Source organism: Apodemus sylvaticus, chromosome 17, assembly GCF_947179515.1.
Source record: "Apodemus sylvaticus chromosome 17, mApoSyl1.1, whole genome shotgun sequence".
Taxonomy (NCBI): domain Eukaryota; kingdom Metazoa; phylum Chordata; class Mammalia; order Rodentia; family Muridae; genus Apodemus; species Apodemus sylvaticus.
Window position 1 is genome coordinate 53,924,015 of NC_067488.1, and position 23,277 is coordinate 53,947,291.

At 40.6% G+C, this 23,277-nt stretch overlaps 1 protein-coding gene across 1 annotated transcript in view; it reads left to right on the forward strand.

Moving 5' to 3' along the window:
• Atxn10 (ataxin 10) overlaps positions 1 to 23,277 on the forward strand; it is a 121,477-nt gene that overhangs the window by 14,108 nt on the left and 84,092 nt on the right. Inside the window, exons 2-4 of the mRNA XM_052160825.1 lie at positions 4,800 to 4,991; positions 10,589 to 10,671; positions 20,579 to 20,675. Of these exons, the coding sequence (XP_052016785.1) occupies positions 4,800 to 4,991; positions 10,589 to 10,671; positions 20,579 to 20,675 (372 nt within the window). The remainder of the gene's footprint in view (positions 1 to 4,799; positions 4,992 to 10,588; positions 10,672 to 20,578; positions 20,676 to 23,277) is intronic.

The window sequence follows — 23,277 nt, forward strand, 5'->3', positions numbered from 1 at the left end:
TGGGCAAAGGGTGGTTTTTACCTTTAAGTAGCTGATACCTGAGAGTTAGATGGACTTTAAATTGTCATATTTACTACAGAATATTCTTTTCCAAGGTCTTGCTGTGTAGGCCTTGTAGCTTGTTATATTCTTTCCTCTGCTTCCCAGACGACGCTGGGGTTACAGCATAGTAAGCCACATGTTTGGCCATAAATAGCAGGGTTTTGTTTGTTTGTTTTGTTTGTTTGTTTTTGGTTCTGTTTTAGTTTTTCAAGACAAGGTTTCTCTGTGTAGCCCTGGCTGTCCTGGAACTCTTTTTGTAGACCAGGCTGACTTTGAATTTGGTGATCCACCTGCCTCTCTCTTGAGTGCTGGGATTAAAGGCTTGTGATACTACCACATCCCCACCCTGTTTAAGATTTATTTCGATTTTAATTAGGAGTATAGGTGTGGGTATGTTGGGGAGAGGCTTTATATTTATGAGTGCTACTGCCCTTAGAAGCAGAATGGGGTTGGATTCCCTAAATCTGAAGTTACAAGTGGTTGTAAACAGCCTGATGTGGGTGCTGGGAATGGACTCCAGTCCTTTGCAAGAACTATTGTCATTTTAAACCAGTAAGCTACCTCTCCAGCCTTAGCAGAGTAGAGTTGTATTTGAATCCAGCCACATTCATCGAATGTCATGGAAGCCTGCCTTTCTGTTAAAGGGGCAGAATTGAGAAGTTGTTTGGGTTAGTTTCTGGCTGTCAGACCCTAAAGTATTTGCTGAGACACTCTTTACACATAACTGTTGTGACCCAGCAGAATGGATTGGTTAGGGCTGTCCGGGACCACCAGATCATGGTGGTCATGGTAAAGGCAGCTTTCAGAGTTTTGCTATAGGCTTCTTGTGGAAGTTGATCATCTTAGTTTTTTTTTTTTATTTCTAGTTTTGATAAACCAGATCAAATAGATAGGCAAAGTTTTATGGTTTTATATAACAACTAGCAATTAGGCCAAAAAAAAAATTAGTGAACTTTTAATTATTTCCTAAGCAGCAATGGTTAAAAAAATTCTAAACACATAAGCCAGCTCTTTTTTTTTTTTAATGTAGTGGTAGGTATTAATAATTTTCTTAAACAAGTGTGATAAGTCTTAGTTGCAGTTCCAGTGTCTAGCAGTTAGTTCCTTTTCAGTAGGAGGTCCGCTGGTAAATTAACTGTAAATTGTGTGTATAGATGTTGTGTTAAGCCTGTCTAACCTGCGACACATAAGCACAGGTAGTTTTCTTTAATTTCCCTCAAACAGGACTTGCCAAGACCAACAAATGTGTTAGAACTTGAAGGAAATGAAACTCTACCTTTTGTGTAACTCAAAGGAATTTTTTTGTCCTCTAATACAGCATTTCATTTCTATATTGTCTTCAGGGTATGCATTCCTCTCTAATAGGAACGTCTAACGGCTGAAGTTTAATCGTCTTCAGAAGCACTCTGCCTTCTGCCATGAAGTAGCTAAGCTCCTTAAAGCCTTTGTGAATATTTTTGTTAGTTTGGCTAAAGTAGGACTGACAGCGATTATTATTAATAATGTTTGTAATATGGGCACGACTGATCTTTACCAGCTATTTCATTGTCGTTAATCATTACGTATTTAGATGCATTATGTAGTCTTGACTGTGGACACAGGCTTTGCAGAACTGTAATGTCAAGCAAGTTTTCTTCCAAGGCTGTGGGCGAGGCGATGCTTTCACTGTTGCGAAGAACGTCCTATCCTCATCCAGTAAACCAGTCTCATTTGTCTTCATCTAGTGCTTGTGTTATTCCAGATAGGGTTAATGGAATCCATAGCTATTTGCCATGTGACTATGGAAGGATGGTTTTTATTTTTTCCTTTTCAGATTTTGTTGAGAGAAACAAACATTTAAGACATAGTCTCTGTTTTCAGGAATTTTAAAATACAGCAAATTTGGGCTATGGACCCTTCTTACAAATTGATCTGTTTTAGTAGCTAATGGGGAGAAATTAAAGATGCTAAGTAGGAATCACAAGACATCTATCTGCATTAGGGCTGCATCTTTACGAGATGACTGTTTTTCAAGTTTCTGCATCTAGGATAAGACAGAATTACATGCCAAGTTCTCCTAGCAAAGCACTGCTGGGCACAGTGTGGCAAGTGTAGTCTGCTGGGAGAGCACAGTTGGGCAGAGGCATGCAATTTAAATGCATGTGTGCAGGGTGCCTTCCGGAAGCCATGGGTCTAGAACCCAACAGTGATCGTGCTCCAAGTTATTTTTCTTTGTTTTACAAACACAACTTATTTTGTTTCTGACAGATATGGAATGTGAGCTTCCTGTGTAGGAGCTATTTATAGTTATGTGGATTTCAGGAGTCTTTTGATGGGTCTTAAGTTCAGCTACAGTTTGTTTCTTCTTATTAAAGCATAGTCAGGGTCTAGTGTGTCCATGACAACTGAACATGTAACATTGGGAATTATGTTTGTAGGTTAGCGCATGAACGTAATAGTTTATGGTCTGCACACTATAAAAACACCATTATTCTCAAAAATAACTGTCTTCTTTTGTCTGTAGCTGTAGTTTTGCTCCAAAGCTCATACTGCTTCAGTTGTCAGTTTCTAGTAAAATAAATGATAAGAGATCAAGGAATGGCTTAGTGTTCAAGGGAAGACTGTTGATTGTGGGCAGTGGAATCTGTGCCCTTCACTGTTTCAGACTCTCGGGTATTTTTTCCTAGTATATTTAGTAATCCTTAACGAGAGTGTAAGTAAATGTTTCTTTTCTTTTCTTTTCTTTTCTTTTCTTTTCTTTTCTTTTCTTTTCTTTTCTTTTCTTTCTTGCTGACAATATTGTCAGCATAAATGTCTTACATATGTAATTGTTTGGTACAGTTGCTGAGGCAGGTGAATTTCACATTTTTGTTTGGTCACTAAGTCACTGAAACACTGGGTCAAAGTTTTATGACCTATTTGGAAACAGTGTTGTCTGGTGGGGTAGGGTGGAGCACAGACATTTTTGTGAATGTTTCTCAGTCCTGCCCTACCTCCTCTGGTAGACAATGTTTCTCTTTGTAGTCTTGGCTCTCCCTCTGAAGACCATACTGCCCTCGAACTCATAGGGATCATCCTGCCTCTGTCTCCTAAGTGCTAGGATAAAAATGTGCATCACCACTGCCCAGCTGCTTCTCAGTTTTTAATTAATTAATCAACCAATACCCTGCCTTCTTCCTGAAACAAATTTTAGATACCTTAAAAAAATAGACAAGGGAAGAGGGTAGAGTTGTATAGATCAGTTTCTTAACATGTGGGAGGACCTGAGTGTGGTTCCCTATTTATGTCCAAGAGTTAAGTGAGGAAACTGGAGAGCAGAGAAAACCCAGACAGTGTGGGATTCCCACTGTTGTAAAACATGAACTATACATCAGCCTCTGGATTTATCCAAGGCCCAGGCATAAAAAAGCATGGGATGTTTGTCTGTAAGACTGAAAGGTTTCCACAAAGTACACAAGAAGCCAGGGTGCTGAAGTTCATAGAAAAAAATAATGCGCTGGTCCTATAAAGGGAGGGAACATTTGTGCTGTGTGTTTGGTAATTGGTGTCCAGGCAGCACAGGGTTGTTCCTAGTTTGGAGTTTCTGTGGTCTGCTTTACTCCTGTGATTCTGCGTTGAGAATGGAGAACACTCAGATGGTCAAGACTGTCTGTAAGGGTGTCTTAAGTGTCCATCATGGCTGCCGTTGCTGCCTCTTCCTCCTCCTCTTCCTCCTTCTTCATTTATTTTCTGTATATGAGTACACTGTAGCTATCTTCAGACATACTAGAAGAGGGCATCAGATCCCATTACAGATGGTTGTGAGCCATGTGTTTGCTGGGAGTTGAACTCAGGACCTCTGGAAAAGCAGTCAGTGCTCTTAACTACTGAGCCAACCCTCCAGCCCATTTTCTTTTATCTTTAAAAGTAGATTGGTGTTTCTTTAGGGGATTTTGGGATGAAGAAATTGACTTTCATTTTGGTATCAAATTGCACCAAAAAATATCTTCAGAACTATAGAATCATAGTAGTTATACTCTGGCACAACAGGCTTGCAGAGACTGAGTGCCTGAGAGTGCAGCTGTGGGTCATCTGCCTGGCACTCATTTTCATAAGGGAGCTGGCACCCCACAGACCCTTCTGCCCCCTGTGTCCCTCCCTCTCATGTGTAAAGTTTGCTGAGCTCTTGCTGGCTTCCTGGATCTACGGAGTGGATGACACGCTCTCTTGTCCCCTCAGTCCTTCCAGAATGTTGTCTCCCATAACTGAGTGCACTGTCCATATCGGGTAGTGGCAGAACCATAAGATCCATAAGCAAGAGAGGTAATTCTTCTGGGCTGGCTTTGGATTGTCCTGGGGATGCAAGTACTGGGGTCAGAGAACTTCAGTTAGGGTTGTGACATTTATTGGCCAAGTGATGTGGGCAAGCAACTCCTTCCCTTACATCGTCTGTAAAATGGAGAGAGAGGATAGTATTGATCTTAAGATTATTTTAAAGGCAGAGCGAGAGAACACATGTGAGGACTAACAGCAGCCCCACACATAGTAGGTACGCAGCCTACACTGCAACCCATAACTTCTGTTTCATAATGAAGGTGGAACAGACCAATCCAGCTTCCCCTGCCTCTAGAGTAGGTAGTTTTGGGGATGGGACATTTGGAAGTCTCTCTTTCCCTCCCTCCCTCCCTCCCTCCCTCCCTCCCTCCCTCCCTCCCTCCTTCCCTCCCTTCCTCCCTTCCTCCCTTCCTCCCTCTCTTCCTTCCTAGTTTCTAGTTTCTAACAACCTTATCTTCTTTTAGGGAAACAGCACCCAGAACGATCTTCCAGAGAGTCCTGGATATCTTAAAGAAGTCTACAAATGCTGTTGAGCTGGCCTGCAGGGACCCTTCCCAGGTGGAGCATCTGGCTTCCAGTCTTCAGCTAATCACTGAATGCTTCAGATGTCTTCGGAATGCTTGCATAGAGTGTTCTGTGAATCAGAATTCAATCAGGTAGTGACACCCCCTCTTCTGAGTGTTTCTTATATGTTGGTTAATGCTTTTGCTTTATAATGCTGCACTTTTTTTTTCTTTACAAAACTACCCTTTACCTCTACAGGGAAACACCCCTATTTCTTGTATTCTCTTGTTTAACAAGAAGGATTATTTAGTTTTCCTGTTCATAATTTGTAACTTGTTTTGAGGTATTTGATTCTTCATGTAAGAGTGATTTGAATTTGGCATTGGTTCCATATTTCTAGGTTGTGCCAATCTAAGTACACATGTAGTTCTTGACCCCCTTTAATTGCAAATGTTTCAGTGACCCTGTATTTACATTGAGCAAGACTATTTCATAATTTTCTGAGGTTATCTGTCTTAAGACTCTAAAGCTCCAAGCACTTTCCCTTCGTCTTAGGCTGTGTGTGTTTCTGAGAAGTGTTAAGTTCGGAGCAGAGGGCGCTCTCTGCTGCTCTTTCCTTTTACAGCTCTCATTCCCAGAGCTGAGCTTCTCTCCTCTTGGGCAGTGCCTCCCCTTCCCTCTTCCCCCATATACAAGACAGGGCCTCTCTGAGTAGCCCCTGCTGTCCTGAAACTCACTCCACAGACCAGGGAGGCCTTGAACTTAGATATCCTCCTGCTTCTGCTTCCCAAGTGCAGGCATTAAAGGGTACACTACCATGCCTGGATATTCCTTTTGCTTTTATGAAATAGGCTTCTTGTTAAAAATTTGTTTTAGAATATTTTATTTGAAATGAAGTCAGAAGCCATAAGCAGAATGCTCACCTTTCTTTCCTGGATTTGCATGTAGAAAGGGCCTCAAGGCCTCTCCGTCACTGCCGTGATGGGTGATGTTGAGCTGGTCCAGAAGACATTTGATTCCCTTGGCTGCTTAGACAGTCTTATACCTGAGGCTTTAATATGATTAATGAGATTTTTAAGATGAAAGGGAAGGAAGAAAAAAGTTGGAGTTGTTTTAACATCAGTGCGGAGACAAACCTGCCATCTCTTTGCAGGAAATGGATAGAAATAACCATAATTAATAGTTATTATTTTGCTTTTTTAGCTAATTAATTTTTAAAACCGTTTTAAAGATGTATTTTTATTTATGCGTCTACGTGACATGTGTATTATGGGGTACTTATCCATGGAGTGCAGAAAGGGTGTGGGATCCTCTACAGCTAGAGCTGGTGGGTGGAGAGAACCCAACTCCATCCTCTGGAAGAGGAGCAAGTGCTATTAACTGGTGAACCATCTCTCCAGCCCCAGTACCAGGATTTTAAAAACATAACTTTATATTCTGGAAACATGGGGCAGGATGCCAGTTTCATTTGTACTTTCCCAGATCAGAAAGGCCAGGGGCCTAGGACAGAGCCTGCACATGGGCATCTTTTCTGGGCTGGCCTCAGTGGGGAGGAAAGAAGCTCTGGCAGCATGCTTAGGCCTAGGTACCTTACTTGCAGTATCTTGCTTTAATCCTTGAGATAAATGGAAGAATGGTGAGCTACAGTTTCCTTCCAGTTTTTTAAAGGTGGAAACTGGCTTGGAGAGGTGAGATGACCTGTCCTGAAGTCACTGCCTGATGCACAGGGACTCCATGTTTAAAGCAAGTCCTCGCCATGGCCGAGCCCACACACGGCTCTGCTGTCTGAGGTTCTACCACCCTCTTGTAGTCAGTCACCTCAGCTTGGGTGTGGACCCTGGGCGCATGGAGGAAGCCCTTCTGATATCCCCTTTCCCTTCTCACATGGGGGCAGTGAATGGTAGGCAAGACTCCTCGGCTGAGGGATGAGTGGCATAGTGAGTGTGTGCTGTTTTTGCCTCTGCTGCTGCTGCTGCTGCTGTCTGCTTTGGACATTGTGTGGTTTATCTTCTGAGAAATATATGCCTACTATAAAAATTGCAATACTGGAAAACAAATGAACTGAAATGCTCAGTCTATGACCTGGTCATCAAGACAAGTGCAGCTTGCCTTGGTCATGGTTAGCTCTTACTGTGTGCAGCTTCTGGTTGGCACCCATGAAAATAAAAGGGTAAGGACACCGAATTTTCTGTCTTTTGGTTTGGTTTCTAGTATTATATTATTGTTGTTGATTTCCTTTTGGAAATCTAATCGTTTGAGGCATTTGTTCCCAGAAAAGCATTTCTAGTTAGAAATACAACCAAGATTCCAGTGGGAACCTTGCAGACAGTTTTAACTAGAGCCAATATTTCTGAGCTAGTCAGGCTTCAGATTGAAACATCCTTATATATGTATTCACGCGTGCGTGCATGCGTGTGCGTGTGCATGTGTGTGTGTGTGTGCGCGCGTGCGTGTGTGTGTGTGTGTGTGTGTGTGTGTGTTTTCTTCCTTTGTTATACCATGTTCAGAAAATAACATGCCATCAAAGCCAAGATCTTTTTTGTATGACATGGGATATAATAGAGCAAAGCAAAGAATCTGAGATCTGAGTTATGTGATATTTCAGAAAGTACCCAACATAATGCTGCATATAAATATAACTGTCGCTGCTAGGGCGGCTGTACTGTTTCTGTACAGGGCCAGCTTATAGGTAGTTAATCTCTGGGTCTCTGTCATATTTCTCAATTCTTCCATTGTAATGTGACATCAACCAAACAGTAGGTGAAAAGAGTGAGCATATTTGCATTACAGTTTTAAACTCTGAAATTTGAATTTCATTAAATAACATATCATGAAATTGTATTTTGATTTCTTCCTGTAGTCCCCATGCAGCATTTAACAAAGCAACAGTGTCCCAGTGTCCTGGGAGCTGTTGCCTATGTAGAAATGAGTAGAACAGAATGAACATCCTCTTTCCCGAGAGGCAAGTGCTGTGCTCTTTCTTTCTCACTGACTGCCCGGGAGGAGAGGCTAGGGCAGCGAGTGGCCACCTGGACCTGGGGGGAAGAGGAGAGAGTGCCTTTTGCCACATTTATAATCACCATGGCCATTTGGAAACTTGGGCTTAACATATGGGACTCAAATTTGATGCAGACAAATCAGGATCTTCTCTTTAGGATTGCAGTCTGAATTCTGATTCCCCTTGAGAAGGGAGTGAGCTGGGGTTGTATTAGTTTTCTTTTACTGTAGCACATTAGCACAAATATAGGGTTTAAAACAACAGTTGTATCCTAGCAGTTCTGGTTGAGGTTCTGAATGTTGCAGGCCTAAGATCAAAGCATTTGCCGGGCTGCTTCCTTTCCAGGACCTTCCTTTCCAAATACTTCCTTTGTCTCTTCTTACTTCTAATGGTCTTCTGCTTTCCTTGCTCCACAGTCCCTTCCTTACTCTGCCATCAAGGTAGCATATGTGGTAGCTAATAACTCTCTTCCTAACTTTGACTTCCTATGGTTCTCTCATGAAGTCCTGTAATAAATTGCCTAGGGTAATCTCCCATCTCAAAATTGGTCATTAGTTTAATTACATCTAAATAGTCTCGTGTATTTGCTGACACCAATTCCGAATCTCTGATACTAACTGCATGTTTAAGAATTTACTTCTGTTCGACATTATCTGTCTATGGCAATTAGTTTTATAACTTAAAATGCTACTCTTGAATGGCTGTTGCTATAAGTGGGCACAGCAAGAAACTACCAAACACAGTTGTTTTCCCTGGTGTGGCACCAAAAATAAGTAGGCATAGCCAGAAACCGCCGAACATAGCCATCCTCTGTGGATACAAATAACAGTTTTAGTTTAAAAAAAAAAAAAAAGTCTTTCTGGCTTCCTGGGACAGTAGAGAACAGCAGAGCTTTCTAAGAGCTTAGTGGGTTCTAAAGGGGTCCATGGAGGGGTAGCTCAGATAAAGGAGTTGTTGTAGGTTTCTGAGAAACACTCTTGGTTTGAGTTTCCTGGCCAAACCAAGCTCAGAAGAGGGTTAAGTTACTGCCACTTTGGGGGCCTACTTCTTTGTGACCTAACAGTTGCTGCTTGGGATATTATCTAGAAATCAGGTGTCCATTTCTGACGACTGACTAGAAGTTAAGTGATCTACCAGTTTAGTAACTAATAGAACTCAAGGAAGTAGGTTTCTGGCCCATTATATTGGATATGTACTAGGACCATCCATGTAGAAGGCTGTGCACATGACTGCGTCTAGGGTGGGGTGAGGACCCATGTCTTCTCTGGGAATGCCATCTTTTGGCAGTTTGATGTGTTCACCAACCTGCAGCCTCCTCAGACCACTACTAGGTTTTCAATGGAGTTTTCATTATTATTATTCATCAGTTGTGGTTCTTGAATTCAGTTTTCATCTCCCTCCCCTCTCTGAGGCTGAAAGTGTTTCTGTTGGGTCCCTTGGCAGCTGGACACCATTCTGAAGCTGTGCCTGAGTTACTTTTACAGCATGAACTCAGATGTGATTGGAGGGTATTCCTGTCACTCAGGAATTCTGTGCCAGGTGCTCAGGACAAAGACCAACTGCAAATTGCATCTATTGCTGTGTTTCTTGCTCATGCAAGGTATCTTAAAAACAAACAAACAAACAAACACACACACAGATAAGGAGTTCCTTTTGTTTGTTTGTTTGTTTATCCCAGTTCACCCATTGATCTTAAATACTCCCATCTATCACATTCAGAATACATTTTTGTGATCCCTAGATCTCCAAATGGTAAATCCATTACAGCAGCTCATGTTCAAATGCCTTCTAAGTCTCGTTAGCTAGAAGTCCCACATCTAATCCTGTAAGTAGCTAAGTTACATATGAAACTCTGGATGCTGCTCCATCTTGGGACAAAGTTCCACTTTCTCTGGGACCTGTAAAACTAGAAAACAAGTGTCTTTTCTTAAATACAGTAGGCAGAGGCTCACAGCATATGGGGCAGTATTAGGCATTTCTTTTTTCTTTCCTTTCCACACAGCTCTAGGATGCTGTCCAAGGACTTTTGGCATCACACAGCAGAGATCATCATTCTGTAGTCTCTGATAACATGTTCTCATCTCCTTCCAAACGCTGCCAGCTGTGCCTGCACCGGTGTGTTTCTACCAGCAGTCTGTCTTAGGCGCTATGATTTCTTTCTGTCATTCTTTTTAGGGTTCTTCTAGCCTCTGCCTGCTGGCCAAAGCCTTTTTTAAAGGTATTTGTTACAGTGGCACCCCACTAATCAGATCTGTGTCACTTTACTGTCGTTACTAAACACTTACACAGCACACACTTATCATCTTACAATTTTGAGTTGGGAGTCCATCGGGGACTGGCCTGGATGGTCCTTCCTTCTGGAGGCTGGGACAGACAGAATCAGGTTCTTTGCCTTGCCAGCTTTCAGCCTTCCACCTTGCTTGCTTGGCAGCTAGCCTCCCTTCTCTTCGTTCCAGCTTTCTTGTGTTCTTTCTGGAAGGAGCTTAGGCTACATTGGACCTCCATATAACTCAGACAATCCTTCTATCTCAAGATTATTGATTTGGGCTTGTCTGAGAAGTTCTCTTTACCAGATAATGTAATAATTACAGATATTGGTAATCAGGATATGCATACCTGGAAGCTGTTATTCTGCCCACTATAGGAACTGTTTATCAGTAGTCTCATCATTATGCATTAAATCATCATTTGAAATTCAGTATTAGGGAAAAGTATATATTTAGTTTAATTATGTCTTAAAATTTAATACAGGAACCTGGATACGATTGGAGTTGCCGTTGATTTGGTTCTTCTCTTTCGTGAACTTCGGGTGGAACAAGACTCTCTGTTGACAGGTAATGTGCAGTATAAGTAATGGATTGTTATCTTGAAAACTGTTTAAAACTAATGCTCTGAGTGTTCGGTCATGCACTGAAACGCATGCTCTGTATTTCATGAAATATTAGTTACTGGGAAGGCAAGTTGCTGTGACTTCCTTTCTGTCCTGTTGTGGGCTGACTTGTTTCTTCCTAGTTTCTTAGACTGAGGCTTCTTTTAGTCTGTTTGGGCAAAATACTTGGCTTAGGTAATTAATAAAAGCAGATATTGATCACACTAGAGGGTGGGAAGTCCAAGTTGGGGTTTCAGCATATTTATTTTGTGAAAAGGCCTTGCTCTCTGGCTCAGTGAAGGGGCCTTCAGAACGGCAGAAAGAGGCAAAGGAGTTCTTGGCTTCTTCTAAGGGGCTCTAACTGCAAGACCTAGTTATCCTTCACAGCCCTCGTCACTTACTGCCGATGCTTCGGAGATTTGATCTCCACATGTGGATTTCCAAAGGATACAGTCAGACCACAGCAGGATCGTCACCTCCTTGTCTTTGGAGATAAGATAGTATAGGAGGTAATTAAGGTACACTGAAGAAGTTTACTGTCTTCTGAGAAAAGAATAGTAGGACACATAGGTATAGACCATGTAAGACACAGGAAGCAGATTACAGTCTAATGTCAACAGAATCAGCACTGGCTGCACCTGTACCATGGACCTGGAGCCTCTGAAATGTAATAAATGTACTGGAAAGTAATAGTGACGTTGTCTAGACTGTGATTCGTGCAGGCTGTGCTTCTTTGCTGCAGCGCCTGAGGTGACAGGTGCGCTCACTGCTTGTGATCCTTACATATGTGACAGACACTGTTCTGGTTTGACTGCGTACATCCTCCAGGCTTGTGTGCTGAGCACTCGGTCCTCGGGTACTGGCACTGTTTTGGGAGGTGGTGGAAAATTTTAGACACGAAGCTGGCTGATACCAGCCATGGGGCAGGGCTGACAGTGCATCTCCAGTTCTGTGTGAGTTCTCTGTTTCCTGACTGCTCAGGCAGTGTAACCGGTTATAATGTCTTCTACTCTAGCCATGGGCTGCTCCATCTGCCTCCTATGCTGCCTCTCCATGATGGACTGTGTCATCTCAAACTGTGAGCCCAAATAAATCCTTCCTCTGCCAGCTGCTTCTCTCTGGTATTTCATCACAGTGGGTGTGCTCCCACCAGTGACTCTGCCTGAGAGCTCACACTCCAGATACTGAGTCTGTAGTCAGTTACCTCACAGAGGGAAGTTAGCACTTCTTGTTAATGCTATTGATGTGAGATTAAGAGCAGTACTCAGCTTCTTAGTTTGAAAACCTGGAAGGTTCTTAGACAATTTTGAAAGCATTTAATTTTTTTTGTCTTAGTACCCTGAATGCTTTGTGTATATCACTAAATTAAATAATAGTTTTTACATATGATCTTCATGTCCAAGGAATTGAGACATTATGAATAAGTATAAATTATTTGATTTAATCTTGACCTAAGTATTCATGCTTGCTGGATATACTAGATTATAGGTTGGAGTAATTGTTACAGTAAAGAGCAGATTCAATTTACAAATATTCCTTAACCCCTGTGCTTCTATAACATGAGGGATGCATATGGTAATGCTACCTTACCTATCTCAGTGGATGGGTAAGAGCTAAAGGTGGGGCGCTCTTCTCACAAGCACCAAAATAAATTCCAGACACAGTAGTGAGTCAGTACCGTGTGCTGCAGACATGCGTGCTGACACTTCCTCTCTGTCTGCTCTGTGTGCCATTTCCTACTGTTACTGTTTCTGATTCATTTTCTGCTGTCTTGGACTCCTAATATTTGATTTAGAAATCCTCTTTTAAACCCATTAATAAGTCAGTTACCTGGTGTGACAGAAAGTGCTGGCGTCTTAAAGTTAACCACATCATCTAAGATTTTATAAACAACGTTTTTGCTTTAAACCTTTCTGAGTGGCTTTTTTTTAAAAAAGAGGTTGGTAGGATGTAGAATTTAGTTCAAAATATTTTAAAGATATTTAGCATTAAAGGTTTCTTTGAAGCTCTGCTTTATAATATGCCCTTGGTGCTCAGAGTTGGAGGATTAAAAACCAGTGCTAAAGTAACAGTTTTCAGTGAGCTGCTTGGGAAGCTCTGTTAAGTCTGTGAGGTATGTCATTCAGCCGTTGTTCAAATGCAGTCCATCTTGTAATTGCCAGAAAATAGTGATAGAGTGTCAGCTGTCAGCAGAAGTAGGCTTTTCTTCTAATGGTGTGTTCCTGAATAAGCACAGCAGAAGCACCTGCACATCACAAATGCTGTGATTGTGAAGCTAGCCCTTCCCCTTAAACCTTGGATACCAGCCCGCTCACCCACCCAGAAGATCTTTTCTTGAAGTTATCCCCCATTTCCTCAGCATCACAAGGGCTCCCCTGCCCTGCAGCATCCTTGTCATGTAGTGTGGTCTCCTGCTCTCCACCGTGAAACCGCCTCCCCTTCTCTCTTTCTTTGTACCGTCCAAATTTCCTATGCAAGTTTTATTTTGTTTTTGCAATGTATGATAAATGATTGTTTCATCCTTTCTTCATTGATATAACCTAAGAAAAATAGAAAGGGGAAGATGGCTAAAAATGCTTTTATAAATAGTTATGTGGTAAAGGAATACCTTGGTTGATGTCAGAATAGGTCCATGTAAGTATATATATTTTTTTTCTCTATCTCTTTTCTTCTCTTTTTTCTTTTCTTTTCTTTTCTTTTCTTTTCTTTTCTTTTCTTTTCTTTTCTTTTCTTTTCTTTTCTTTTCTTTTCTTTTCTTTTCTTTTCTTTTCTTTCCTTTCCTTTCCTTTCCTTTCCTTTCCTTTCCTTTCCTTTCCTTTCCTTTCTATTTTCTTTTCCTTCCTTCCTTCCTTCCTTCCTTCCTTCCTTCCTTCCTTCCTTCCTTCCTTCCTTCCTTCCTTCCTTCCTTCCTCTTTCTCTTCCTTCCCTTCCCTCCCCGCTCCCTTCCTTTGCCCTCCCTCCCTCCCTCCCTTCTTCCCTCCCTCCCTCCCTCCCTTCCTTCCTTCCTTCCTTCCTTCCTTCCTTCCTTCCTTCCTGTCTGAATTTTGATGCATTGGGAATTGAACCTTGGGCTCCAGTATGGTAGGAAAGCCTCTACTGCTGAGCTCTATTCCTAGCCTTACAATCATGTCTAAAGGATACATTAAGCATTGGCTATAATTTAGATAACTTTAGTGCTATCAGTTTAACAAACTGATTTTTTTTTCTGATAGCGTGGGATAAACTTAGTGCCTTGGGCATTGTAGTTGAGCATTTTATCGTTTAGTCTCCCAGACCTGTTCACTTAACCATAAAACCATCCCTTTTAAAGTGAACAGTTAAGCCCAGCAGTGGTAGCGCACACCTTTAATCCCAGCTCTTGGGAGGCAGAGACAGGAGGATTTCAGAGTTTGAGGCCAGCCTGGTCTACAGAGTGAGATCCAGTACAGCTAGGGCTACACAATCTCAAAAAAACATAAATAAATAAACAAATAAATAAATAAATAAATAAATAAGAAAGAAAGAACGTGATTGAACAGTTGAATGGCCTTGAGAACAGTGCACTATTGCACAACCAATACCTATATATAATTAAACTATTTTCTTATGCTCAGCATACAGGGAGAGCAGTTCTCTCTTCTTCCTGCCTCTTGAGCACAGCATGTACTTGTAGAGCACGTGGGTCTTGTTCTGACTTCTCTTACTCACTGTAATGTTTTTGAGCTTCCGCTGCATCGTAGCATGCATCAGAATGTTATTCTTTCGCATAGGACAATACTTTATTGTTTTTAACATCATCAGTTGATGAACACAGGCTTGTCTCACCTTTGGCTATGAAGAATAGTACTGTTAATGTGCACATGCAGTTTTCTGAGGGCCCGTGTTTAGTTCTTTGACGTATGCACCTAGGATTAGAATGGTTGAGCCTCAATACAACCATGTTAAACATTATTTTTCAGAAGATTCATTCTGTCTCTGTATCTGTCTGCCTGTCTCCATCTCTGTCTCTGACTGCTGTGACTGTGTGTTCCCTTCCGTGTGTGTGTGTGTGTGTGTGTGTGTGTGTGTGTGTGTATACACATGTACATACACTCTATGTGTGGTTGCTTATAGAGGCCAGAGGAGGACTTTGGGTCCCTCTGAGCTGGAATCACAGGTGATTCTGAGCTGCCTGGCGTGCATGCTGGAAGCTGAATCTGATTGCTAATCCTCTGCAGAACAGCAAGCACTCTACCTGCTGAAACTTCTTTCTAGCCGCCATGTTTTGAGGAGTCACTAACCTGTTTTCCAAGACAGTGGAGGCCCTTGCACCCCCTCAGCAGTGTGTATTCGTTGCCTTCATGGCCTTCTGACACTGTCCTTTGGGGTTATAGTCATCCAAGTGGAAGTGAAGTAGCTTGTGGGTTTTATTCACATTTCTTTCCCAAATGACTAATAATGATGGTAAGCATTTTCTCGTGTGTGTATTGGGCATTTATACATTTTTGGAGAAATGTTTGTTTGAATTCTTTGTTCAGTTTCTTTTTTTAAAGTTTCTTGTAGTCGTGTTTTACTGTTGAGTTGTAGAAGTTACTTGAGTAATATATTGTAGACACTAGGGATTATGTTAAGTCTGCAGATGAGTTGGGAAGAGTTGCCATCTTGACAATATTGGGTTTCCTAGTCCGTGAGCATTTTCTATTTACAAACTTTCAGCTGTGTCCATTTTAAGTCCCTGACCTGTGTTCTGTGGCACGATTGAAAGAGGCAAGGAGAGGAGAAAAAGGAAAATTAGCGGTATTTCTCACCACCTTCTGGGAAAGCAAAGCTCCTGAATTTTATTTGGAATTCAACTGTGACATTTGCATTGAATTAGAAACTCAGAACTTATTTTCTTAGTGCCTTAATTCAAAACTGTGAAATAGTATTGTAAAAAGTATTTTGATTTCACTATCTCTTAATACTTTCTCTGAGAACCTTATTTTAGGGAGACTGTTGTCAGGGAAACTGTGCCAGTTTTTTGTTACTGCTTCTGAGGTAAGAACTGTAATTATATTGTCAAAATAATATTTAGAGTATTATTTTCAGGCAATAATTGCAGTGGTCTGACAAATATATTATGGTCATCAAATTTTATGTAAACACAAGTATGAGTTATTTTAATTGTGCTATTGATGTTGTTTTTGGCATATATTCTTTCCTAATCTGTAAAAATAATGCTGGCATTTTTTAGGGGCTTTGCACTGTTCTTAGTGTTTACATAAAGATCAGTTGATAGGCTGTTTGTAGAGTAAACTGTTACCCCACTTGCCTGCAGCCTCCTGGCCTAGGCCATCTGTAAGTCTGCTTGCCCAGAGTCGCGTTTTTTGGATTTTCAGGGGTTTTTATTGCTTTGCTTTGCTTTGCTTTGCTTTGCTTTGCTTTGCTTTTCTTTTCTTTTCTTTTCTTTTCTTTTCTTTTCTTTTCTTTTCTTTTCTTTTCTTTTCTTTTCTTTTCTTTTCTTTTTTTCTTTTAAACCCCAGGAACTGTTGGGCTGCTTGGCTGTCAGGCCAGTGTTCGTTTCACTCTTTTTACACTTAAACTTGGGTGTTAATATTCTGAAGTATTTAGTAGAACTATTAGTATATTTTTAAATTATGTCTTGTCTGAGAATCGGTTGGCACTTTTGTATTATAAACATTCAGTAAGCACTTATTATGGACTAATTTTTAAGGACTCAGAGTAGACAGAAGAAAATAAAATTCTATGAACAGGTTATGAGATGCCCTTGAATTTTAATCTTTTTCTTTGGTTTTTTTTTTTTTTTTTTTGGTATTTTTATCTGTTGGTATAAATTGGAATTTTGTGTTCAGTTTCCTTAAATTATAATAAATTATTTAGTTTTGGGGTTCTGGCTCCTAGCACTGCTAATGCAATGCTTTGTGGGAGCTGGGCCTGGAGAGACTGTTCCCTAGAATAGAGCAGAGGGATGTCCAGTAAGTCTCCGGGACATTGCTGGCAGCGGGCATGTCTTGAGAGCCCCTCTTCCTATTTTCTTTAAAAAAAATTTTTTTATTGGATATATTCTTTATTACCTCCCCCCCCCCCCCCGCCCCCATTTTCATAGAACAGATGTTGAAGTTTTGTTTGGAGCTAGGAGGCAAAATGAAGAGCTGGTACCTACCCACTTAAATCTGTTTATCAGTGTCCCATTGTTAACAGTTCATAGACTCTTGAACCTTTGACTCCTAAATCTGTTTATCAGTGTCCCATTGTTAACAGTTCATAGACTCTTGAACCTTTGGCTCCTACACCGTCACCACCTGCTGCTGCTCTCTGACTGTAAATTGGGTCAGCCCAGTGGATGAGTGCAGCCTCCTGGTTTTCTCATGCTGCCAAGTGCTTTTTCATTCCTGTCATCCTATTTTGGATCTTTCAATTTTTTTTTTCTTCGCAAAACTTTTTTATTTGCCTGTTTTTCTGTTGGCTTATCTGTCTTTTGAAAATTGTTTGTAGCCAAGTGGATCTTATCAATTTTTTTTTTCTTCACAAAACTTTTCCTGTTTTTCTGTTGGCTTATCTGTCTTTTGAAAATGGTTTGTAGCCAAGTAGAATGGCTCATACTTTTAATCTCAGCACTTGGGAGACAGAGACAGAGGCAGGCAGATCTCTGTGAGTTCGAGGCCAGCCTGGTCTATGTAGTAAGTTCCAGGACAGCCAGGGCTACACAGTGAGACCCTGTCTCAAAAAGAAACAAAAGAGAAACAAAGGTTTATTAGGAGCTCTTTGAATATGCTGTGAGTCTGAAGGTAGTTATGTATTTTATATATCTTCCAATTTTGTGGTAATATTTCTGTTTTTATGGCATGATATCATCTGAGAAAAAGTGTTACTAGATTTAACGTTTATTAATATTTAAAAGCTCTCCAGTGTTTTTAAAATTTTTTGATTTTGGTGCCTATGTTCAGGTCAGTGGCTAGAATGGAATTTTCTGTCCTGTGAGAGGAGACACAGCATTGTCAGGGTTTCTGTGCTGACAACCAGGCACCCCACTGCTAATTCTTATATAGACCATTGTTTATTTAGTGACTTGTTGTGGATACTTTTGTCAGGTTAGGTCCAGTCAAGTTCTTCTTCTAGCCCACTGCTCTGTTTAGTCCTGTCTTGGTTCCACCCTGTCGTACCTTCCAGTAACTCAACTAGCCAGTGGTCTGTGAGTCTGTGAGCATAGGTTCTCTTTTTACTTTCCGACAGTGTTGTAGCTATTAACAGCCCTCTGTATCTTCATATACATTTCTAGAATGATTTTACTAAGTTTCCAACAAATATGCATGCCAGCCATGATGTGCAGTGATGAGTGTGCGTGTGCATGTGCGTGTGTGTGTGTGTGTGTGTGTGTGTGTGTGTCCACTCTCTCCTACTTGGATCTAGACTGACAGTTACATTTAACCTCTATATAGAAGCCGAGTCACATACTCTGGATATTCCTTTCCTTACTTAGTTGCACTTCAACACCTCTGTCTTATTTTGTAATTCCTTCTTAGATAGTGTACCCATCACTGCCACTCGTATTTTGGAACTTAAAAACACCTTTTTATATTTGCTTGTATGACTTTTGCCTGCATGTATGTGTGTACCACGTGGAGGATGTCCAAGCCCCTGGAACTAGTGGTGTAGGTGGCCAGCAGCTGCTATGTGGGTCTGGGAACCCTGGATTCTCTACAGGAGCAGCTGGTACTCATCACTGCTGAGTAGCTCTCCAGCCCCATATCTTGGTACTTTTATAAATGGTATTCTTGTCCTGGTCTCATGCCATCCTCCCCCTCTTACTGGAGGCTGAGACCTGAGCCTATGTCCTGTACACAGGCAAGGGTATCACTGTTTGTATCCCTTAGCCAGACGTCTTTATGCTCGATTATTTCCTGTATGGAGAACTGTGGGTTTGGTTTTTGTTTTTGTTTTTTTAAATACTGACTTTGGTGAATGTCTTAGTCACAGTTTCTGTTCCTGCACAAACATCATGACCAAGAAACAAGTTGGGAAGGAAAGGGTTTATTGAGCTTACACTTCCACATTGCTGTTGATCACCAAAGGAAGTCAGGACTGGAACTCAAGCAGGTCAGGAAGCAGGAGCTGATGCAGAGGCCATGGAGAGATGTTTCTTACTGACTTGCTTCCCCTGGCTTGCTCAGCCTGCTTTCTTATAGAACCAACTAGCAGCCCAGAGATGGTACCAACCACAAGGGGCCCTCCCCTGTTGATCACTAATTGAGAAAATGCCCCACAGCTGGATCTCATGGAGGCACTTCCCCAACTAAAACTCCTTTCTCTGTGATAACTCCAGCCTGTGTCAAGTTGACACACAAAACCAGCCAGTACAGTGAAACAACTCTTGTAAACTCTTTTTAAAATTTGTAAATTTGATTATTAAAAAAAAATCTTTAAATAAGCTTTTTCAAGAATGTAGATAACTTACACATTTAAATAGTCTACATGCATTAGTCTTTTGTTGGTAGTGTGGGGTATGATAGTTTGATTTGTTTGGTTTTTTTGGCCCTTGGATCTTTTGTCTTGCTGGCAGTGATACTTTTGTATTCTTCATAAATGGTGATTGCAAATGCCTTAGACTTCTCTTTCCAAAAGAATACTTGTCACTATGCATGGCCATTATTAATTCTAAAGTGCACTGCGGACTTTGTGTTTATACCTAGATTTAGGCTAAAGCAGCCCCTGAATGGAGGTCGGTGGTGGTTTTTAATCTCTGCCTTAGCTGCATACTTGTTACTTTCACTTACATCTTGATACTTCCTTAATGATGTTGCTGTGACTTTATGTGTTTAGCTTGTGAGAAATTGGCCAGCTGTTTTCCAAAGTGACCATGTTCCCTTCTTGCTTGCAGTAAATGGAGTCTGTGTTCCACCCTGTGGTCATTTTTCCACACTTTTGGTCAGTGATTTGCTGCAGTTAGGGTTTTATTAAATCTTACTCAGATCTTTGATATATATATATATATATATATATATATAAAATAATTTTTTAAATTTAAAAAAATAATTTTTTTGTCTGCTTCTAGAATTTGTTGAGAGAAGATAATTTACAACTACTCAACTTATTGTCAACAGTTCTCGCTGTGGTCAATTTTTCTTTGTATTTGAGAGTATATTATTAAGTTAATTCCAATTATAAGTTTTTATATCTTTTTGATAAGTTAGTCTGTAATGATTATTTCCAATAATGTCTTTTGCATTTTGCATTAATGCCTATTATGTCTAATTTTAAATAGCCCATTTTTTTGACTGATATTTGGTCTGTCTCCTTTTACCTTTCTTTAACTTGCAGTATTTCTATAGCCTTATGTCCTAGGAATGTTTGTATTAAACAACTTGTAGCATTTTAAAAATTCATTTTTAAGTTTATCTGTTTTTTTTTTTTTTTTTTTTTTTTTTTTTTTTTTTTTTTGAAACAGGCTTTTATTGGACTGGTCTTGGCTGCCATGCTTTTTATTAGCATGATCCTCCTGTCTCAGTATCTGGAAGTGCCTTGATTACAAACACGTGCAGACATACCTAATTTGTAGTCATCTTTTAATTGGAGCATGTATTCCAATGATATTCATGTAATAATATTTGAGTTTATAATCTTTTAGAAGTTAATTTTATGTAGTGTTATTTTGATGAGGCATATTAATTTCATGCTTAAAATTTCATTGTGGAGTGAGACTCTTAGTCAGACAATCCATCAATCAATCACTTTCTTCCTCTCTCTTTCCCCTCCCATCTCTCCTTCTTCCCTTCATGCCTCTCTCCCTCCACTCTCTTCCCCCCTCTCTCTTTTGTCTCTCTTGTTCTATAACACTGGGAATGTTTCTTACTAAGATGTATTTATGCACTATGTTGAGTCTGTTATCTTCAGTTTTTACTTTTCTGTATTCCTAGCTTTTCGATGTGGCCTGCAGTTTTTAGGCAATGTTGCCTCTCGGAATGAAGATTCCCAGTCCATTGTTTGGGTCCATGCCTTCCCAGAACTCTTCATGTGAGTATGATGTTAAGATTTTTCCCCTCACTGGCTTCTGATAAGATCGTGGTTATAGTTCCATTTATATGAAGTTCAAAAACAGGAAAAACAAGACTGCAGTTTTAGAATTCTAGTGTAGGCTGGGAGAGGGTATGAAGGAGACGCCTGGTCCCTCCAGGGTTCTGTACCGTGGTTTGTGTGGTGGCTCCAGGATACACATATTTGATAGTCATTGAGCTTGTACAAAGATTTGTGGCCCTTGGGAACATGCTGGCTTATTTTTAAGAAATAAAAGTCATGGGGTAAGTAGTAACTTAATTAAGGACCCTGAAATTTATAAAGAAAAAACCCCACAAACATAAGATGTTAAAATATGTGCAGTGAGTTAATCCTTTATTTTTACTGTTGTATACTTGCATGGCTCAATACTCTTCTTGGTAGATAATGGAGAATTATAATATTTGGATACCAGACATGCTCATCAATATGAAGTGACTTTCACTATGAGAAGTGGGGGTAGCTGTACTACTGTTCATTCTGAGAACTGTGGTAATCTGTTACTATGAGAAGAAGAAAATTCAGTTCCTTTGTCAGTGTTAAGAGATAACTGTTGTGCTTATTTATTAATTTAAGATGGGCCGGGCAGTGGTGGTGCACACCTTTAATCCCAGCACTTGGGAGGCAGAGGCAGGTGAATTTCTGAGTTCGAGGCTAGCATGGTCTACAGAGTAAGTTCCAGGATAGCCAGGGCTATACAGAGAAACCCTGTCTCGAAAAACAACAAGTGTGTGTGTGTGTGTGTGTGTGTGTGTGTGTGTGTGTGTACAAGCTCAATGACTATCAAATATATCAAATTGGGCGCCACAGCAGCTGCTGCCGCCCCAATATTTTCGTGAGGTGTTTACAAGTGTATTGAGCTATGGCAGCTAACCTGTGAACTAAACTGCCGATTTCCAGATAACACAGGTAGGAGTTGCTCCAAAGAGTCTTTCTAAACAGGTCCACTCCCCCCATATCCTTTCTTTTCCACTACCTCTAGTGGGTGGTGGGTAAAGAGAGGCTAAAACATTTAAGAACTATCATTAAAAATAAAGTTTAAAAAAATTAAAGTTACATTGTATTATCTGTTCTTACAACTCTTGTAAATAGATGGATGGATCCTATTGGGCAGGTGAGAGACCTGCAGATTGTCAGTGTTTTGGGGATAGCTGCAGTGTGAAGCCAGTGCTGCCCTGGATCCACAGCATGTGTGCTGCTGTGTAGGGCTGTGCTGGCCTCTCTGGTTGTGTTTGTTTCCTGGGCTTATGGATAAGTTACGGTTATTAGATGAACTCTTAGTCAGAGGCTTAATATTATTAATAAATATCTAGGCCTAGGTATTAATAAATACCTAAATGCTAGCTGGTTCTCTGAATAACTCTTAACTTAAATCCCATGAATTCTAACCTGATTTTAGCCAGGTGGCTCCTCTTCTTATGTCTTTCTCCTCTGTGTCCTGGCCAGAAAAATTCTCTTCCCGCCTGATACTCTCCCAACCAGAAGTCCTGCCTTCTAATCCTGCCTCAGCTTATTGGCCATTAGCTTTTTATTGACAGGTGATTCTTCCACATAATGTACAGGCGATTATTTCTACGTGTGTGTTTATAGATGTGTATCTACTTATTGTGTGCATGGGCATGTGTTTGTGCTATGCCAGTTATGTAGAGGCCAGAGACAAGTCGCAGGAGTCAGCTTTCTCCTTTCACTTTGCTGGGTTCTGGAGACTGAACTCAGGTCATCAGGCTTTGCAGCAAGCACCCTGACTGGCTGAGTGATCTTATTGGCCCATCACTCTTTTTTAATGACAGGGTCTCACTTTGTAGCTATGGTTGCCTGGCCTAGAATGGCCTTGATATGTTGACCAGGCTAGGCCTTATAACTTACAAGAGAGCTACCTGCTTTTGTCTCTTGAGTACTGCCATCAATAGTGTATGTCACCATGCCTGAGTCATGAAATTTATGTGGGACAAACACCAAGCATTGGGATGAGCCATGACATAACTCACAACAAGTAAGTGAGCTCACTAGGTGATAGGCTTTAGGAATTGTGGTATGGCTCTTGACCCCCAGTTCTTCTGGTTCAAATCTGTCCCTTATGACCGTGATACAGATGCTTATAGTCTTTGTACATTCTTTGACTGTGTGTTCTTTCTAACAAGAATAAACACCTTTAGTGCTTTAGAAATGTGATCATTTTAATTTTTTCTCTATTTAAATGTTCTTTCTTTTCAATTCTGAGTCCTAAGTCAAATTTAACTTTTTATTGTCTTTTTTGAGATTTATTCTTATTTATAATTATATGTGTGTACATGTCTATAGGTGCATAGGTGCAAGTTGCTCTCAGCCAAGCCCATTAGGTCCCTCAGAGCCCGAGTTACGGGCAGTGGTGAGCTGCCATGGGTAACTGCCAGGAACCTTAGATTCTTTGCATGAACAATTTCTGCTTTTAGTTATGGAACCATATCTCCAGTCCCATTTTATTGTATCTTACTGCTGTATTTACTGTTTTTTATAGTCAAAGATATGCTTTTTTCCATGGCATTATAATCTTCATTATATCCTAAAAATATCAATATAAACT